The sequence below is a fragment of the Tyto alba genome, unplaced genomic scaffold (assembly GCF_018691265.1).
Source record: "Tyto alba isolate M040663 unplaced genomic scaffold, T.alba_DEE_v4.0 Super-Scaffold_38, whole genome shotgun sequence".
Classification (NCBI taxonomy): domain Eukaryota; kingdom Metazoa; phylum Chordata; class Aves; order Strigiformes; family Tytonidae; genus Tyto; species Tyto alba.
This window is the reverse complement of record NW_024881313.1, coordinates 14,048,687-14,065,017: the sequence shown is the minus strand read 5'-3', so window position 1 is coordinate 14,065,017 and position 16,331 is coordinate 14,048,687. Positions and strand designations below refer to the sequence as shown.

The window sequence follows — 16,331 nt, the reverse complement described above, 5'->3', positions numbered from 1 at the left end:
ATGGAGTTCGGGCAGCAGCAGCCGCCGCCGCCGCAGCCGCCGCCGCCGCCCCACTCCCAGCAGAGCTCGCCGGCCATGGCCGGCGCCCACTACCCGCTGCACTGCCTGCACTCCGCCGCCGGCTCGCACCCGCACCACCAGCATCACCACCACAGCTCGCCCTACTCCGGCAGCGCCGGCTCCTACAACCACCGCTCGCTGGCCGCCTACCCCTACGTGAGCCACTCGCAGCACAGCCCTTACCTCCAGTCCTACCACAACACCAGCGCGGCCAGCCAGACGCGGGCGGACGATGCAGGTGAGCCCGGCACCGCTTCCCTAACCCGCTGCCAGCTTCTTCCCCACCACCCTCCCTCCGTCCCCCGGGCCTCTCCGCGGCCACCCCCGGGCATAACGACCCCCGCCGTGTGCGTGTGGGTCCCCCTCTCTTCCTCTTCCCCGCTCCCGCCGAGGGAGATGCCGGCCCTGGGTTGCGCGGGGCGGCGAGAAGATGGAGGTGGTGGTGGTGGGGGGTGGTGGTGGGGGGGGTGTTGCTTGTTCCTGCGGCCCCTCCGCGGGCCTACTTGCTCCGGTACCCGCCGGCGGGGCCGCCGCTCTCCCCCCCCCCCCCCGCCCCGGCGGCTGCCGGCGGTACCGCGGCGCTGGGCACCGGCGCCTCCGCGCTCGCCCCGCGGCCGGCGGGCGGGGGGCTGCGCTCGCCGCTCCTTTGTTACGGCGGGACCGGCTCAAGGCAAAATTCCTGCTAACACCTGAGGAGTGAAAGTTTCCAGGCGAGCGGGTCGCATTCCACTCGAGGGCCGTCTGATTTATGTATTTTTTTTTGCAGGGAACCGCTCGGTTGTACGTATTCATCCGGAGGGGCACGGCGGGGGGGGGGGGGGGCAGGGGGGGAAAAAGCATTGTTAAAGTCTCGGACTGGTGATTCACTGACCACCAAACTGGCGACGCGAAGTCAATTAGCTGAGTAAAACCTGGATGGCCCTGGAACGAGGCATCCCTTCACGAAGCCAGCGCTGCACTTTTTTTTTTTTTTTTAATATTACTTTTTTTTTTTTTTTTTTTTTCCCTGCGGGAAAGGCAGCGTGCCCACTATGCCCGGACAGTTGGGGGTTTTTGTTGTTGGGGGTTTTTTTGGTTGGTTTGGTTTTTTTTTTTTCCCTCCCGGTAGCTCCCAAACAGCAGCGTGTGTGGCGAAGTGCCCTTAAGGAGCCGGAGCCTGTGTGTACGCGATGGTGTTGAACCGGCGTCGGGGCAGGCTGCTGGGTTTTCACGAGCCGTGGCAACCAAAACGCCCGTGTTAAATAGCTAAGGAGGGTGATGTTTCAGCTGCGTTGTTTTGCTTGCAGATCAGCAAAAAACCACAGTGATTGAAAACGGTGAAATCAGATTCAATGGAAAAGGGAAAAAGATTCGGAAGCCTCGAACCATTTACTCTAGTCTACAACTCCAGGCTTTAAATCATCGCTTTCAGCAGACTCAGTACCTGGCACTTCCAGAGAGAGCTGAGCTGGCAGCTTCATTAGGACTTACCCAGACACAGGTAATTACTGGGAATCCCAAATCACTGAAATCCTGCTCGAGCAATAAAGGCCAAGCGAAGTACGGTGCTCCCTAAACGTTTTGGCCTCTGTACGGGAACGGTAGAAAAGGTAACTCACACGGTCCCCATCTATATTGTGATAGGACTTATCTAATGCACGACAGAGCGACAGCTGTACCGCAGAAGGAGCTGAACGCGCCCTTCCCTCGGCGAGCAAACGCTCCCTTTTGATGCCACGCGTAACATTTTAAAATTGCCTACATTTGCGGATAATTCCAGCACCGAGATGCAATTGCCCGGCTGTGGAAAGGAGAGCAAAACAAAGGCAAGGAATCGCTGGGCCTGAGGTAGAGCTAAAAGCAAAGCAAAGCTGCCTCGTAGCAACCTCTAGGTAGAGGGGAGGCAGGAACACGTTAGGAAATACCTGTAAAATCAATAGTTAATTCACCCTGGATGACTAACGCAAATGCAGTGGTTACCCTTGGGCAAAATGTATGAAAGGCGATAATAGATCTGAAGATCAAAGACAGCCGTGTACAAAATTATAGCAGGTTAAGCCATAGTTAAGTGTGGTTGGAGTAGCTGTGCCATTCTGCTAATTTAAGCTTGAAAGGCACATGAGGCATTACAGGCTTCCCAGGCTGGGGTTTGCGGAGAAGTGCATGGATAGATGGGATCAATTCGGGTAAAATGTAATCATGTGAATTTATGAGCTTAACAAATAACTTGAGGATTTTATCATTGTCATTGATAACAGTCGCTTCCAGCCAGCGGTTTTTAAATACTCAGCAAACATTAATCATGGGAATAGACCTGATGGTTTTACAAATGGGATTTTAGTATCCCTAGCATGCACGCTCTGTCTCACTGCTGTCTCGCTTTCTCTCTCGCACGCAGAGATGTAGGGGCCCGATCCTGAGCATGCAGCTAGACAAGCACCCCTGCTTATGCCCTAACATTACGTCTGCAAAGTTTGCAAGGTCAAATACACGTGGGAGTTGTTTTCTTTCTTTCTTTGATTTTAAGGAATGTGTGTGCATATAGGTCTTACATATATATAATTTCTATAATAATTCCGATCTATCAGAGTGGGCCTGATCCTTGCACGCCCCGTCGAGTGCGGGCTCCCTCCTCAGGAGTTCTGCTGGATCAGGAGCAGGATGAGACCCAGAGCGATCTCGACAGCCAATTAATTATCCGCCGGGAAAAGAGAATTTCCCATTCTGTCAAAAACGCTTCTAAAATAAAGCCACAATCCTGGTTCCATTGTGGATCCTCCCCCATCACATCAGCAAGGACCACTTGATCGTGCATGTTTTCGGATGCGCGATTTCTTTGTAAAATGCCCTTTGTCTATTGGCTCCTGTCTCCTGGCACAAAATCATATGATTGCCCGTGTTTGACAACAGTTTGCCCAAATGATCAAATGACCTCCAAAATTCGGAATGAGGCATTAAAGCAGGAGAGCTCGGAGCATGTACTCTGTTTCAGCTCGATCTATCTGGCCGGCCCGGGGAAAAATAACGTTCCGGGTTAAAACCTTCATCCCCTCTCGCTTCCCAGCTCCGCTCTGCCTCTCCTGCTCTCTCCAGCTGCATCCAGAGCCCGGGAGCAGCAGTAGCTGCCCCTCCTTCCCCTCTCCCCATCCCCAACTCCACACCCGACTGGCGTGGGCTCTCAAGACGAGCAAACCCAGGACCCCCGGGGTGTCCCCTGCTATTCCCTGGGTGCTGGCGGCAGCCTAATACCTGCTGCGTTTTGGTTTACAGGTGAAGATCTGGTTTCAGAACAAGCGCTCCAAATTCAAGAAGCTGCTGAAGCAGGGCAGCAACCCCCACGAGAGCGACCCTCTGCCCGGCTCCGCTGCCCTCTCTCCTCGCTCTCCGGCTCTGCCTCCAGTCTGGGACGTTTCAGCTTCTGCCAAGGGAGTCAATATGCCTCCCAACAGCTACATGCCTGGCTATTCTCACTGGTATTCTTCTCCACATCAAGACACAATGCAGAGACCACAAATGATGTGAATTGTCCAAGAGAAATAATCTCCCCAGAACGCCTCGTCTCGACATGGCAAAAAGTTCCCCTGCTTTGCCAAGCCGTGCCAGCTAACAGGCTCTGTGTGAACTTGTAGATGCGGCAAGAGACAGAGTGGCTTTATTTTATTTTATTTTTTTTTTTTTTTAAGTAACCTCAGCGATTGATCTTGAACAGAAAGACACAATTTTCATTCTGGCGCACAGAAGACACTTCTCTTTAGGATATTTTCCTTTGGACTCCAAGGCACCAGCCTCTTTCTCTGTGGAGTATACGTCAAAACAAACTTTTTACAGACTTTGCCCACAAGAAGAACCTGAATCTACCATGGCAGCCGTTTTTACTTGTTTAATGAGCTAAAGACATTACATGATGAAAGAGAGACTACTCAAAGCTCCTTCATTTTTATTCACCAAATCCGGACTGGGGAAAAAAAAATAAAAATAAAAGAGAGAAGAAGGGATTAAAACAAAAAAAAAAAAAAAAAAAAAAAAAAAGAAAAGAAAAGAAGGAAAGAGAAAAGAAAGGAGAGGGGAAAAAAGGAGAACTGGTTGAAAAATGAAAACATACTGTAAGATTAGAACATTACCGCGAAGCAAAACCTGCATGCTTTCTCGAAATGCAATGGGCTGCGGCTCAGAAGAAACCACCGTCTCTCCCGCGAAGAGCCCCCTCACCCGCACCCGCACACACCCGCACACAGCCGGACAGACTCCCGGAGACGAGCAGGACAGACAGAGCGAGGGACCCGCGGCACCCCCCGCGCCGCGGGCGGGGGAAGGAAGGCTCAGCGCTGCCTGCCGCAGCCTCTCCCCGCCTGAGCGAGAGGGACCTTGCCCCCGAGCAACCTTTCTGTATATATTGTTGAATTTTAGTTGTACATATACTTTGTATGTTTTTGTCTTCTTTCATATATAGAGTAAAAGCCACAAAACGCCCGCTTGGCTCCTGTTTCTCTCCGCCTTGGCGGATCCCCACCTCCCCCCAGACTTGCCCCCCCAGTTCAGCGCAAGCAGCTGGACGCTGTCCCCCCCGCCTGCCTGCACGCACAGACACCGCTACCTGAACAGAGATCTGCGAGAAAAGATGGGAGGGGGGTGGGAGGCTAGCTGGTGGCTTGGTTAGTCTTAAGGCTACGACTGAGACAGGAGATATCGAGACCGCGAAGCTAAGCCTAGACGAAGTTTCCAATCACCCGGCCGCTCCTGCTGCGATTTCACTGCTCCGCTGCTCAGCTGAGCTGAGCTTTCTCGCCGAGGCAAAGCTCAGAGCCCTGCCTTTCTTCCCAAAGGTTGGAGACTTCAAATTATTAAGAAAGGAGGCGCCCTCCTTTGTTTTTAAAGAGCAGACAATTCAAGCTGAGGAATGTTTTGCAAAGCCCTGAGAGGTGCCCAGGCACACAACACGCTGTCCAGCCAGCTCCAGCCTCACCAGCTTGTGGAAAGCACAGCAACTACTGCAAATGAAAAGCCCTTTCCTCATCCAAGCTGGGTGCCCCATACTGCGAGAATTAATGGCTAGAGACCTGGGCATCCTTCAAATTATGAACCTTGAAACCACTGAGCCATTTATCAGAAGTCAATAGAGATCCTCAGAGTGCTCCATATAATGACAGCTACATACAGTCGTGCAAAAGGACAGTCACTATAATTAGACACAAAGCAAAGACTACTTACCAATATACCAGTTTTTGGGGGGGTGTTTTTTTGTTTTTTTTTGAGCAACTTCCACGCTCAGTCAGTCTTCAGAGTGGTTTAAAACCGATCAGTCTTGTCATTTTCTACCATTCGTATTGTTACATTAGGAAAAATGTTTTCTTTTCTTTTTTTCCCCTTCCCACTGTGAAACTTTGGGTTCAGAGCTCCCCAGGATCAATTCTGAACAAAGCCTCCAGCTGCAGTGCCATCCAATTTGAAGCAGACATTGGGGACAATTTAAGGTTTTTATCCACAAGAAGGTTTTTTTCCATTCTCTTAAATGCAGCCATAATTAGAGTAATTTTTCATGTAGCCCGCTGATTACAGCGTTTTTACCGTCAAAGATAATTACCTGTAATTTTCTTCCACTTTTAATACTAAAAAGCCATCTTTATTTAGATTCAGGAACAGGAAAGGCGAAACAAAAGAGGAAAATTATTCTGTTATTCATACACAAATTGCAGAGACGTAGGGCCTAAAATTGAAAATTAACCAAAATTATAATGCTGAAAAGAATGGAAGAGGCTTCAGAAGTACAGCTGGTAGTGGGGCTCACTGAATTATTCAAATGACACTGGAGAGAAAGCTACCATACATTTAAACCAACAGCATTTGTGTGTGTGTGTGTGCATCCTTCAGAAAACCCCGCTTCACCACCCCCCCACCCCCCCACCCCGTGCTGGCCCCTGTCCGGGTTCACCCTCGCCCCCTCGGAAGGGCGCCGGGTGCCCCGGTGGGCGAGCTCTGCGGCCGCCCCGCAGCCCGGGGAGCCCGGCCCAGCCGAGCAGAGCCCAGCAGAGCCCAGCCTGGCGGGTCCCGGCCCCCGCCGCCTCCTTAACCCTTTAGCTGCAGCCCCCGAGTGGGAACGGCGGCGGGCGGTCCCGTCCCCACCCCCGCTGGCAGGCCCGTTGAAGGGGGGGGGGTGTGGGGTGGGGGGGTTTGGCGGGGGGAAAGGGTGTCTCGCTGCTTCTCGTGAGCTTTCGGGGGGGGTCTTCCTCGCCTGCACGCCTCGGCGGTGCCAGCGTGGGTGCCGGCGCGGAAAGCCTCTCGGTGCGTCGTGCCCGCCTCCCCCACGAGTGATTTCTCGGATAGGCTTAAATAAAGCCCGGACAACAAGCAAGCACGGGGACAGATTATTATTATTATTATTATTATGAATAATAATAATAATAGCCCAATGGCTTAATGGAGGGGGAGAAGGTGCGAGATGCAGGCCTTCCCGAGAGCGGGGTGGGAGCTGAACGGCAGCGGCGGCAGCGCCGGCTCCCACTCGCGCGGCTGCCGCCCCGGGAGACTCTCGTGAAACAGCGTCATCTATGGATGGAGCGGCAGCAGCTCCCCACGCCAGCCGCCAAACCTGCCGCCGCCGGGCTGCCAGAGACGGCCCCCCCACCGCCCGGCCCGCCGCCGGGCTCCGCCGCCCCGGGGCCGCCGGGGTGGGCGCCGCGGAGAGCCGCGGAGAGCCGCGGAAAGGCGCGCTGCCGCCGCCCAGCCGCGGGGCCGGCCGGCCGGGGCTGGCCCCGGGGCTCGCACGGTGTCTCCGCCGGTCGCCCGGCCCCACGCCGCCCCTCCGGTAGCCCGGCGGTGCCCCCCCCCCCCCCCCCGCTCCCCCCTTCCCCGCGCCGGCCGCCGCCCCGGCGGCACCGGGGGGAAGAGGGGGCGCGGAGCGGTCGGGGTCCGGCCCGGTGAGGGAAACCGCCGGCGCAAGAGTGACCGCGAAAGCGGGAGAACGAGCAAAGACGGAGCGTGCCTCGAAGGGGAAGGCGCGAAGCAGTCACAGACCCACCCCGAACCCAAGCGAGCCCCCAAACTTACCCCCTGTGAAAATCTGCTAAGCAAGGATCGGGGTCTAGAAATCTATACTGAACAGAAGCAGTGGAGAATATTTTTCTGAGTCTCAGGGCAGAAGCTCTTTCTCTATATTCTTGGTTGAGTGAGCACATCCAGGTGTGAAATTGTTTGCACACCCCAGCACCTCTTATATTGCCAGCAAAATTAGCTGTTATTACTGTCACTGTTTAGTGATGGTTAGCTTGATAAAAAAAAACTGCTGTAATCAAGACCTGGCGCATCTTTGCAAATTACAGATAATTGTAAACGTCCAGATTATGATAATAGCATCCTAATCCAGCCTGCAATATAATTATTACAGAGTGTTACATCTGAAACTGTCCAGTAGGGCTAATTCAGCCATTATTTAGACCCTATTTTTGCACTGCAAATGGGTTGCTGAGTTGAAAATGTACGATTGTAATTTCACGGGGCACTCAATGAGTAATGGTATAGGGAGAGGAAAATACAAAAGTGAAATGTGAACAGTAGCGATCAAATCAAACTCTGAAGGACAAAAGACTGTTTGATTCATAGGGAATGAGAAGAGCGGGAATTAAGAAAATAGCAAATCAGTGGTCTGCAGCGTTACGTGCCCAAATCCCAACGAGCAGGGGCTGATGCTTCGGGCTCCCGCCTGCCTCTGCCCGCCTCTCGGCTCCGCTCTCCCCGGCAGCAGCTCCCCGGCACCCCAAGGATTCCCAGGGCTCCCCACCCATCCCCAAAAGCGCGCTCGCTCTTGTCGTGTGCCTCCTCTCAGATGATGGGCAAGAAACCTCGGGAGCCTCGTAACGGGGCGGAGGAGGGTGCGGGACGCGGCACCGCGCACCCTCCGCGGGAGGCTGCGGAGCCCGCGGCCTTTCTGCGCTCCTGCGCATCCGCTGGACCAGTCGTCAGGGGTCCTTAAGGGTATTATCACAGAACCGACTCAATTGTAATTAATTAACCAAAAGAGCCTGGCTAACAGGACTACCTGCAGCTAGCGAGGTTAACTCATCGGGCTAGTTCGCTTTCGACTCCTGATTAGCTTTTATTAACCCCCGAACACGAAATGAACAAACTCGCTACGTCTTTCATGGGCCAAATCATCAAAGCGCGGTTGCTGCCCCGCCGGAAGGTACCGGGGGGGGGGGGGGGGGGGGACGACCGGGTGCGGGGGGGGGGGGGGGGGGGGCAGGGCCCGGGGCTGGCCCCATGGCCAGGAGGGATGGCAGCCCCATGGCCAGGAGGGATGGCAGCCCCATGGCCAGGAGGGATGCTGGCCCTTGCTGGCCTCCCCCGGCTGCAGCCGCACCTGGCAGCCCGCAGCCTTCCTCTGCATGCTTTTCTCCACGGGAATTAATAAAAATAACGCGAAGAAAGGGAAAGGAAAGCTTAGTGGATACCGCGAGGCGAAAGCGCCTATAAAACGCGTTATATGGTGCATATCGAGGAGACTGTAAAGCTTTCCTGGGATGGAGGGCCAGCTCCGCAGTCAGGCAGATGATGCCGCTGCAGAGCACGGAGCCAAGTCAGGATCCGGCCCAGCGAGGCTCGCTGATCCCTGCTGCAAAGCCCAGGCTGAGGTTTAGGCAACCTCTCCGGGACTGCCGAGGGGCAAGCAGCAGCGGGAGGAGGGCGAGGAGCCATCCCCACCCTCCTCCTTGCCAAGTGCTGAATCAGTAGCAGCTTCTGGCCGTGCCCGGCTCCCCGGGCCCTCACCTAAAGGGAAATAAGGAGACGAAGGGACCTGGGAGTTTTTCCCGCGGCCTTGAAGGTCGTGTCCGTGGAAGGCGCTCTCACAGAGACAAGCGGGGCGTGGGTGCGTGTCGGGATTTATCGGGTCTGTATTCCTGGCAGATAAACCATTGCTTACCCTCCCAAATTGCATATAAATAGACGCATCACGAACAAAGAGCAGAAACATTTAAGTGATGCAACACAGATTCTCCCTACAAAAAAAGAGAGAAAAGGAGGCTTAATGTAAACTCCGCGGTTCCTATTTTCACGGCTCTTGTCTGACCTATAAAACAGGTTATTGCGTTACTGCGAGCAACCGCTCAAATGACTGAAAGCAAGAAGAGGGGCTTCTCCCCACCCCCCACCCCACCCCGACTTTCCTGAAGCAATAGATCTCCTTTCCGTAATCCGCAACCGAACCACCTAAAGTCTGTCAGTCTCAAAATTGCGTGGTAGAAATCTTTAATCGATGCCACATGTGCGATGCACGTTGGGGATACAGCGCTGCCGGCGGCGGAGCGGGCAGCGCCCGGAGGCCCACGCAGGCAGCGCGCACCGCGGGGGGAAACGACTTTGTGGGGGACACCGAGGGGAGCGAGAGGGCGACAGAAATGCCTGGCGAGCGGGCTGCCTTGACGCGGTGACAGGTTGGAGGGGGGTGGTTTGGTTTTTAAAATATTTTATCTATTTTATTTTATTTTATTTTATTTTATTTTATTTTATTTTATTTTATTTTATTTTATTTTATTTTATTTTATTTTATTTTATTGTTTGTTTTGGGGTTGGTTTGTTTGTTTGTTTTTTTTCCCCTAGGGAGGAGGGGGAGAGAAAGCCAGGCGCCTGGCGAGGATGCAGCGCTCCCTCGGATGGAGGCTCTTCCCCGCCGAGTGATGCGGAGATGCCCGGGCAGGGAGCAGCGGGGGGAAGGTGTTCCCCCCGTGTCCGTAGGTGGGGGTGGCGGGCAGTCAGCTGCGTGTGTCTGGGTGTGGGTGTTGTGGGTGTGCGCCCCATCGGGGGGCAAGCGCAGTGGGGGGGCTGGATTTGCTGTGGGTGGGAAAGCCCCGGGGGTTGCACGCAGTGTCAGGAGCTCTGGATCTGGGGCAGCTGGGGCTGCAGGCTGCTCTGTGTGTGTGTTTGTGTGTCTGTGTGTCTGTGTCAGGCCCTGTGGCTCAGCCCTGGAGCCGCTCGGCACCCACAGGAATGTGGCTCCTCTCGGCTCCCCGAGCTGCCCCGGCTCCGCATGGAAGTGGCCGCCAGGAAAAGAGAAGGGAGGGGAAGAGAGGGGGGAAGAAAAAAAAAAAAAAAAAAAAAAAAAAAAAAAAAAAAAAAAAAAAGCCCCGAGCCAGCAATCCGCCTAGCCCAAACCCAACGTCAGACAAAGGACAGTTCATCCCATCCCTTTCCCGGGGAGGCAAGGGGGGGAGGCCCGGACAAGCCAGGCTCCCTCCGGCCGCCGCCGGAGCCCCGGGGGTGCGCCCGGGCGGGAGGAGACGGCGGGGTGTGCCTGCCTGTGTGTACGGGGCCAGGGGGGCAGGAGCATCCCCCTCGGCCTGGGGCTCTCACGGGGGGGCGGGAGGCTGTAAAGCCTGGGTGTGCGTTGGGGCCGGGGCCACGGCGGCGGGGAGCGCCGGCAAGGGGCATTTCCTAACCGGGCCCGGCCACCTCCCGGGAAGGGGTGCCGGGCTGTCCCCGACCCACCACCCCGAGCTGGGAGGCGGAGAAATTAAGCAGGGAGAGTGGACCGGCATGGCAACCGAGGTGCCTCGGCTGGCTCGGAGCGGGGAGCGGTGCCAGCGCCGGCGGTGGGAGCTGCCATCCCCCCCCCCCCGGCACCCAGCCGGCCGGGATCCCGCCCCCCCGGAGCCGTGCCCGCCCGGCTCCCCCCGGCCCCTGCAGGTTACCGTAACCAAACAGCCCCGCGGCAGCTCCTCAGAGAAAAGGGTGGGTGGACCGACCTGGGAAATAGGCTTCCACCTCTTGTGTCCAAGCCTTTCTGCAAAGGGAAAGGGACCTCGGGGAGAGGAGAATCTCTTACTGCAGGTTGAGAAAAAATATTAATGCTTTTCTAGAGGGAAACGAAGAAAAGAACGGAAGAAAATGGAAAGGTCGGGCTTTTTTTTTTTTTTTTTGCGGGGGGGGGGAAGTTAACAGAAGAGACAAAGCCGAGCTTTTCAGCAGTCCCAGAGCCGCGGAAAGTCCCTGAAACATTGCGAGTGAAACGAGCAGGGACCGGTGCCCAGGGCCGCTGAGGGGACGCGGGGAGCGGTGGGGCGGCAGCGGGCACGGGTGGGCAGCCGGCGGCGGCCCCCGCCGCCCTGGCTCCGGCACCCACGCACCCCTCCCCGGCGTGCAGGGAGCAGCTTCACCGAACAAACTGGTCTATTGTACTGCAAGCCATTTACCAACCCCCAAACCTGTTACAAAACAACAACCCCGGGCTTCTTTCTTTGGGAGAAAACACGCACACACGCACTCACGCACACGCACGAAATATGGCAGGCAGGAGCGGAGGGAGAAGAAAGGAGGGGGAGGGCAGCGGGGAGGAAGACTAAAGACAGGTAAGTGCTCCCCGGGGCAGGAGCGTGCCTTTTCAGGCCTCGCCTCCCAACCCTGCCAGCGCTCTCCCCGCCATCCTCGGGTGACAGGGGGGTAATTTTTTATCTCGGGGATCCTTCAAGCGACGCCTTTGTCACATTCACGGCTGCCGCCTTACCCCGCACGGCCGTGAATTCCCGGCGCGGCTCCCCGCTCACACCCCCTCCCGACTGCCGGAGAGTGGGGTGTCCCCCGCGGGAACGTGCGGCGCCGTGGGGGCCCCGCGGGCCGGTTGCTGCCGGGGAAAACCCGGGGTTTGTGCTGGGAGAGGGTCCCACGCTCGGTGCGTGTCGCCACGCGAGTGCTCCGCGCCCGTGGGCAGCGCTCCAGCTACCTCGCTGAAGCCGTGCCCCCATCCCCTCCCCGGGTCACCGGCAAACGCTCCTGATGGCTCCGCCGCCCGGCTTTTTCCCTAAATTGTGTAGATAGAGATTAAAAAAAAAAAAAAAAAAAAAAAAAAAAAAAAAGTACCTCCGCAAAGTCCCTCCTTCAGCCGGAGCTGCCGCAGGCTTTTACCAGGAGCAAGGGGAGCGGGGCCCTCATTTTATCCTTTTCTCATATTTACTGGCTCCCTTTGACGGAAACGTAATTTGTATAATTAGCCGAGCGCACACGGGCGACTGATGGGCTGTGGAGTGTGCAGCTCTCGACGCTAATTGCTCTCAGGAAAGGATTCAGGGCGGCTTAAGGCGAGAGATTTACTTTCTAGCGTCAGGATGGGCAGTTTTTGCTTCAGTTTAAAACACTGTGCGATAAGGTCTACACGGTCTTCCAAACACCCCTTTTCCAGCAGGGAGAGAGCATCGTTGCCCCTCGGCTCACCCGTGGGGATCTACAGGGGTCAGATCCTGCCAACACACCCGGGCTGCAGTGGCGTTTAATGGCACGGCGACCGAATGTCAGCTCCCAGGATCAGGCCCCTCCAAATCCCTCTTTCCTCGCTCGCTCTCTGCAAGCAAATTGGCATTGTTATTATTATTTTTTCCATCTTATTAATAGAGGAAGGGATAATTTGGAAACGTTTCTCGTGGTCGAAATAATTTTATTTTATTCAGAATATACAGTTTAATTCCTCTATCTACAATTATTTACAGGGTGAAAATAACATTGAAAAAAAGTCTCTGGAAAAGTTGAGGTCATAGATTTCAAGGCACCATTGATAGTGTCCACAGCTGAGCCAAAAAATGTCCGTATTGTATAAAAAAGAGTTTCCTTTGAAATGCAATAAGTTACATGCACAAGCTTTACACATTTTAATCTTTTTGTTTCTTTTCCCTTTTAAAAATCCCCCATATGCATTCCTTTCGTTATTATTCCTTAACAGTAAAACACAGGAGTCCAAGGAACAACCAAAAAAAAAAAAAAAAAAAAAAAATGAAGGGGGTCAGACTCTAATAAATTGTCCCAGAGGCCAGCGCTAATGGGTGCTGTAGGGAGCCGTGGGGTTGGAGGTGAGAGTTGATGGAGTTGGCAGCGGGGTACCAGGAAGCGGAGCTCTCCAGGTAGCTGGATGCAGGGGACGGGTTGGAGTTTGGAGGGTGAGCGTGTGCGTGGGCATGGTGGCTGAGGGAGCGGGACGAGCCCTGAGGTTCCCAAACCGCAGGCGACTGTGGTGAGTTGCAGGCCATGGGGTCGCTGGAGCTGGGGCTGTGCTCCGGAGGCATCTCCCCGTTCTTCATGATCTTCTTGATCTTGGATCTTTTATTCTGAAACCAAATTTTCACCTGGGAGGGGGGGCGGGAGGAGAGGAGAGGGGAGGAAAGAGGGAGGGGGGAGGGAAACCGACACCGTTAATGCCAGCCCGGGCAAGCGGGCGCTCCGCGGCTGCGAGGGACCCGCTCCCCGCCGCCCTCCCGGCCCCTCCGCGGGGCCCGATCCGGCCCTTCCCACCGCGCCGGGGGGGCGGCCCGGGCCTCTGCGCCCCGCCGGGCCGAACCGGGCTGAGCCGAGCCGAGCCGAGCGCGGTACCTGTGTCTGCGTGAGCCCCAGGGAGGCGGCCAGCTCGGCCCGCTCGGGCAGGGCCAGGTACTGGGTCTTCTGAAACCTCCTCTGCAACGCCGCCAGCTGAAAGCTGGAATAAATAGTCCGGGGTTTGCGCACTTTCTTTGGTTTGCCGTTCACCATCCTCACCTCGGGCTCCGCCACCTCCTTCTCTGCACGGGCGCAAGGGCGGGAGAGAGACACAGATGCAGACGTTAAGGCGCGGGACACGGCTCCGCACCGCGACGCGCAACCTGCGCCGCCCCCGGCGTCCCGCCCGTGGGCCGGGCCGCGCCGATCCGCGCCGCGCCGGGCCGGGCAGGGCAGCGGCGCCGGCCCGACGGGCTCCCGCGGCTCCCCACCCCCGGGGCTCCGGCCACCGCCCCCCGCGCACGCTCCGCGGCTCCCCGCGGTGCGGCGCGGGGGGCCGCCGCTCCCCCTGCGCCGGGCCCTGGCCACCCCCGGCCCTCCTCCTCCTCCCGCGACCGCCCCGGGCACCCTCCGCGGAGGGCGGCGGGCGCTCAGCGCAGCGCTGCGCGGGAGCGCGGGACATGCGCGCCCGCCGCGGGAATGAGGAGGTTTATGGGTGTCCTGCTGGGAAGAGGCCGGCCAGGAGCGGAGACCGGCCCGGGGCACCCACCGCTCCCCCCGCACGCCCGCGCCTTCCCCCGCCGCCCCGTCCCCAAGCGCCGCCGCGGCCGCGCTCGCCCCAGCCAAGCCCCGGCCGCCTGGCTCGGCTACGGGCTTGCTTTAGTTTTTTTAGTTCCCCAGTCCCTCGCTTCCTTTTTTTTCTTGTTGTTGTTTTTTGGTTTTTTTGTTTTTGTTTTTTTTTTTTTTTGTCCTTCTCCACAACAACTGACAAAGAAGTAAATGTAAAGCGCTAAAACCGCGGCGCTTTCTGGTGAAAAAACCCTCCCGGCTTCGCAGCCCCGCCACGGCTGGGCTCCCCCTCCCAGTCTCCTCCCCCGCCCCTCCAGCACAGGGGGAAGGAAACTTTCTTTGCCACCGAGAACCTGAGTTTGAGACACGCAGAAAGGCTCGGCTATTTTCTCCCCTCTTCCCGCGGGGGGAAGGGGGAGGGAGGCAGCCGTGGGGGTCTGGGGGCAGCTGACCGACGTTGGCTTCACTAAAGCACCAGTCCTAGGATTTGTGTTTTAGAAGGTGCGGGCTGGTCACGAAAACTAGACCAGCTTTCCACTTTTTTTTTTTTTTTTTTTTACTTTCTTTAATTTTTCTTTTTATTCTCTCCCCCCCCCCCCTTTTTTTTTTTTTTTTTTTTTTTTTTTTTTTTAATTAAATTTCTCCCCATGGTTCAGGGAAAGCTGCATCCCCGCGGCCCACGGGGAAGGGATCCCCCAGCCTCCCCACGGCCGCGGAAGCTCCCCGCACGCCCCCGTCTCTCACCTGGCTGGCTGGCGGAGCTCTGTACGCGGTTGTAAGCCCCGCTGTACTGGTGGTAGGGGCTGGCGTAGCTGTAGTCTGCATAGGCTTTGGCAGGGTAGTTCCCAGCAGATCCGTTCATGCCGTGGTACTGATACTGGTAAGGGTTGAGCGTTTTGCCGTAGGAAGCCGAGGTAGGCGAGCAGTAGCCGTGCGGGGCTCCCCCCGCCGGGCTGTAGTAGTCGGAATCCGTAGCCGAGGACTCGGGTAAAGTGGGCGATTCCTGGGACGGGTGGTGCATGGCTGCGGCCGTCTGGAAAGGAGCCTGGAAGTCGCCGGATCTGATGTTGGGGACCCTTCTGTCAAATACTCCTGTCATAGCTCGGAGCCGGCGGCTGGCTGGGTCTGGCTGCTGGGGCTGCTCGGGTCTAAGCAGACATGTCTGGGGGAGGAGGCTGCGGCGCGGTGTCTGTCTCCGGCAGACTGCTGGCTGGGGCGCAGCATAGGCTTGGTTAAATCCTTAATTGCGCTCTTACGCACAGCAGGGTGGATCGGGTTCCATTGGCCAGAGCAATCGGGAGCAGCGACACCCTAACTCGTCCAACTAGTTTAGCACAACAAAGCTTTGGCTTAAAAAAAAAAAAAAAAAAAAAAAAAAAAGTAAAAAAAAAGTCCCATTCAAGCTCTTTTAAAGTGAATACCAACAGCAATCTCCGAGCTGGAGCGTCGCGATCGGGAGGTTTCCGGCTACCCCCCCCCCCCCCCAGCCCGGTGCCCCCGCGCCTCCCGCCGGGCTCCGCCGCCCGGTCCCCGGGAGCTCCGCGCTCCCGGCGCGATCTCCGGTCTGGGACTGGTAACCGTGAGCGTCTAACCGGGGCTGCTTCGCTCGGACCGTCCTCCCTCTGCGGGGGCACGCCGTCCGGGATCTCCGCGTTAAAGAAAGTAAATCATATTACCCCCCTACTCCCCCCAAAATTTGGATTTTCAGTTACATCATTTCCTGCGTCGAAGACCCTAGCCCGGCCCGGGGCCAGACAGGAGACTCCGGGCGGGACGCCCTGACGTGGGGGTGTGGGGGGAGCTGCTGGGGGCACCGTATGGCCTAGTGACACCCACCCCGTGGGCTTCGCAAAAGGCGAGCTCGCTGTGGGACGATGCCCGTGGGCGGAGAGCCCCCGGCGTCCGTCCATGTGTGTCCGTGGCCGCACGGCCCCACGCGTGGCCGCTCCTCACCGCCCCGCGGCGATGCTCATCGCCTGGTCTGGCTCCAGCCCAGGGTCAGATGCCCGTCACGAGGGGAGCTCAAATCACCCTCACGCGTGGGCAGGACCACTGGGAGGCCACCGCGGGGCTTCTCCACTTGAAGGCCTTCGCAAGAGCCCACTTGTTGGGTGACAGTCCCCCAAAAGTGGCTGGGGCTGTGCGGGGGTGTGTGTGTCTCCCTCGCAGCACCCCGGCCAGCAGCACCCGGTTCACCAGCACCCGGTTTTCCGCACCCGTCCGTGCACCCAGGTCCCAGGCGATGGGCTCTGCGGCCTGGCCGGGGCGAGCCACGGGCT

At 57.1% G+C, this 16,331-nt stretch overlaps 2 protein-coding genes across 2 annotated transcripts in view; one reads left to right on the top strand and one right to left on the bottom strand.

Annotated features, from left to right (window-relative positions):
• Positions 1 to 4,029, top strand: part of DLX6 (distal-less homeobox 6) — a 4,426-nt gene extending 397 nt beyond the window's left edge. The window contains exons 1-3 of the mRNA XM_032991817.2: positions 1 to 298; positions 1,347 to 1,540; positions 3,310 to 4,029. The exon at positions 1 to 298 is cut by the window's left edge and continues 397 nt beyond it. Of these exons, the coding sequence (XP_032847708.1) occupies positions 1 to 298; positions 1,347 to 1,540; positions 3,310 to 3,561 (744 nt within the window). The 3' untranslated portion in view covers positions 3,562 to 4,029. The remainder of the gene's footprint in view (positions 299 to 1,346; positions 1,541 to 3,309) is intronic.
• Positions 4,030 to 12,440: 8,411 nt separating this feature from the next.
• DLX5 (distal-less homeobox 5) lies at positions 12,441 to 15,268 on the bottom strand. Its single transcript, XM_032991455.2, has 3 exons — positions 14,797 to 15,268; positions 13,381 to 13,565; positions 12,441 to 13,136 (listed from the first exon to the last, which is right to left on the bottom strand). The coding sequence occupies exons 1-3, from the start codon at positions 15,149 to 15,151 to the stop codon at positions 12,804 to 12,806; spliced, it is 873 nt and encodes a 290-aa protein (XP_032847346.2). The 5' UTR covers positions 15,152 to 15,268; the 3' UTR covers positions 12,441 to 12,803.
• Positions 15,269 to 16,331: the final 1,063 nt, after the last annotated feature.

Bases quoted from the DNA above. Each gene is read 5' to 3' on its own strand.
- DLX5 (XM_032991455.2), bottom strand. From the start codon at position 15,151: ATGACAGGAGTATTTGACAGAAGGGTCCCCAACATCAGATCCGGCGAC. The intron at 13,566-14,796 runs GTGAGAGACGGG...GCGCCCGTGCAG, and splicing joins GAGCTCCGCCAGCCAGCCAG to AGAAGGAGGTGGCGGAGCCC. The intron at 13,137-13,380 runs GTACCGCGCTCG...CCCCCCTCCCAG, and splicing joins TGGGGCTCACGCAGACACAG to GTGAAAATTTGGTTTCAGAA.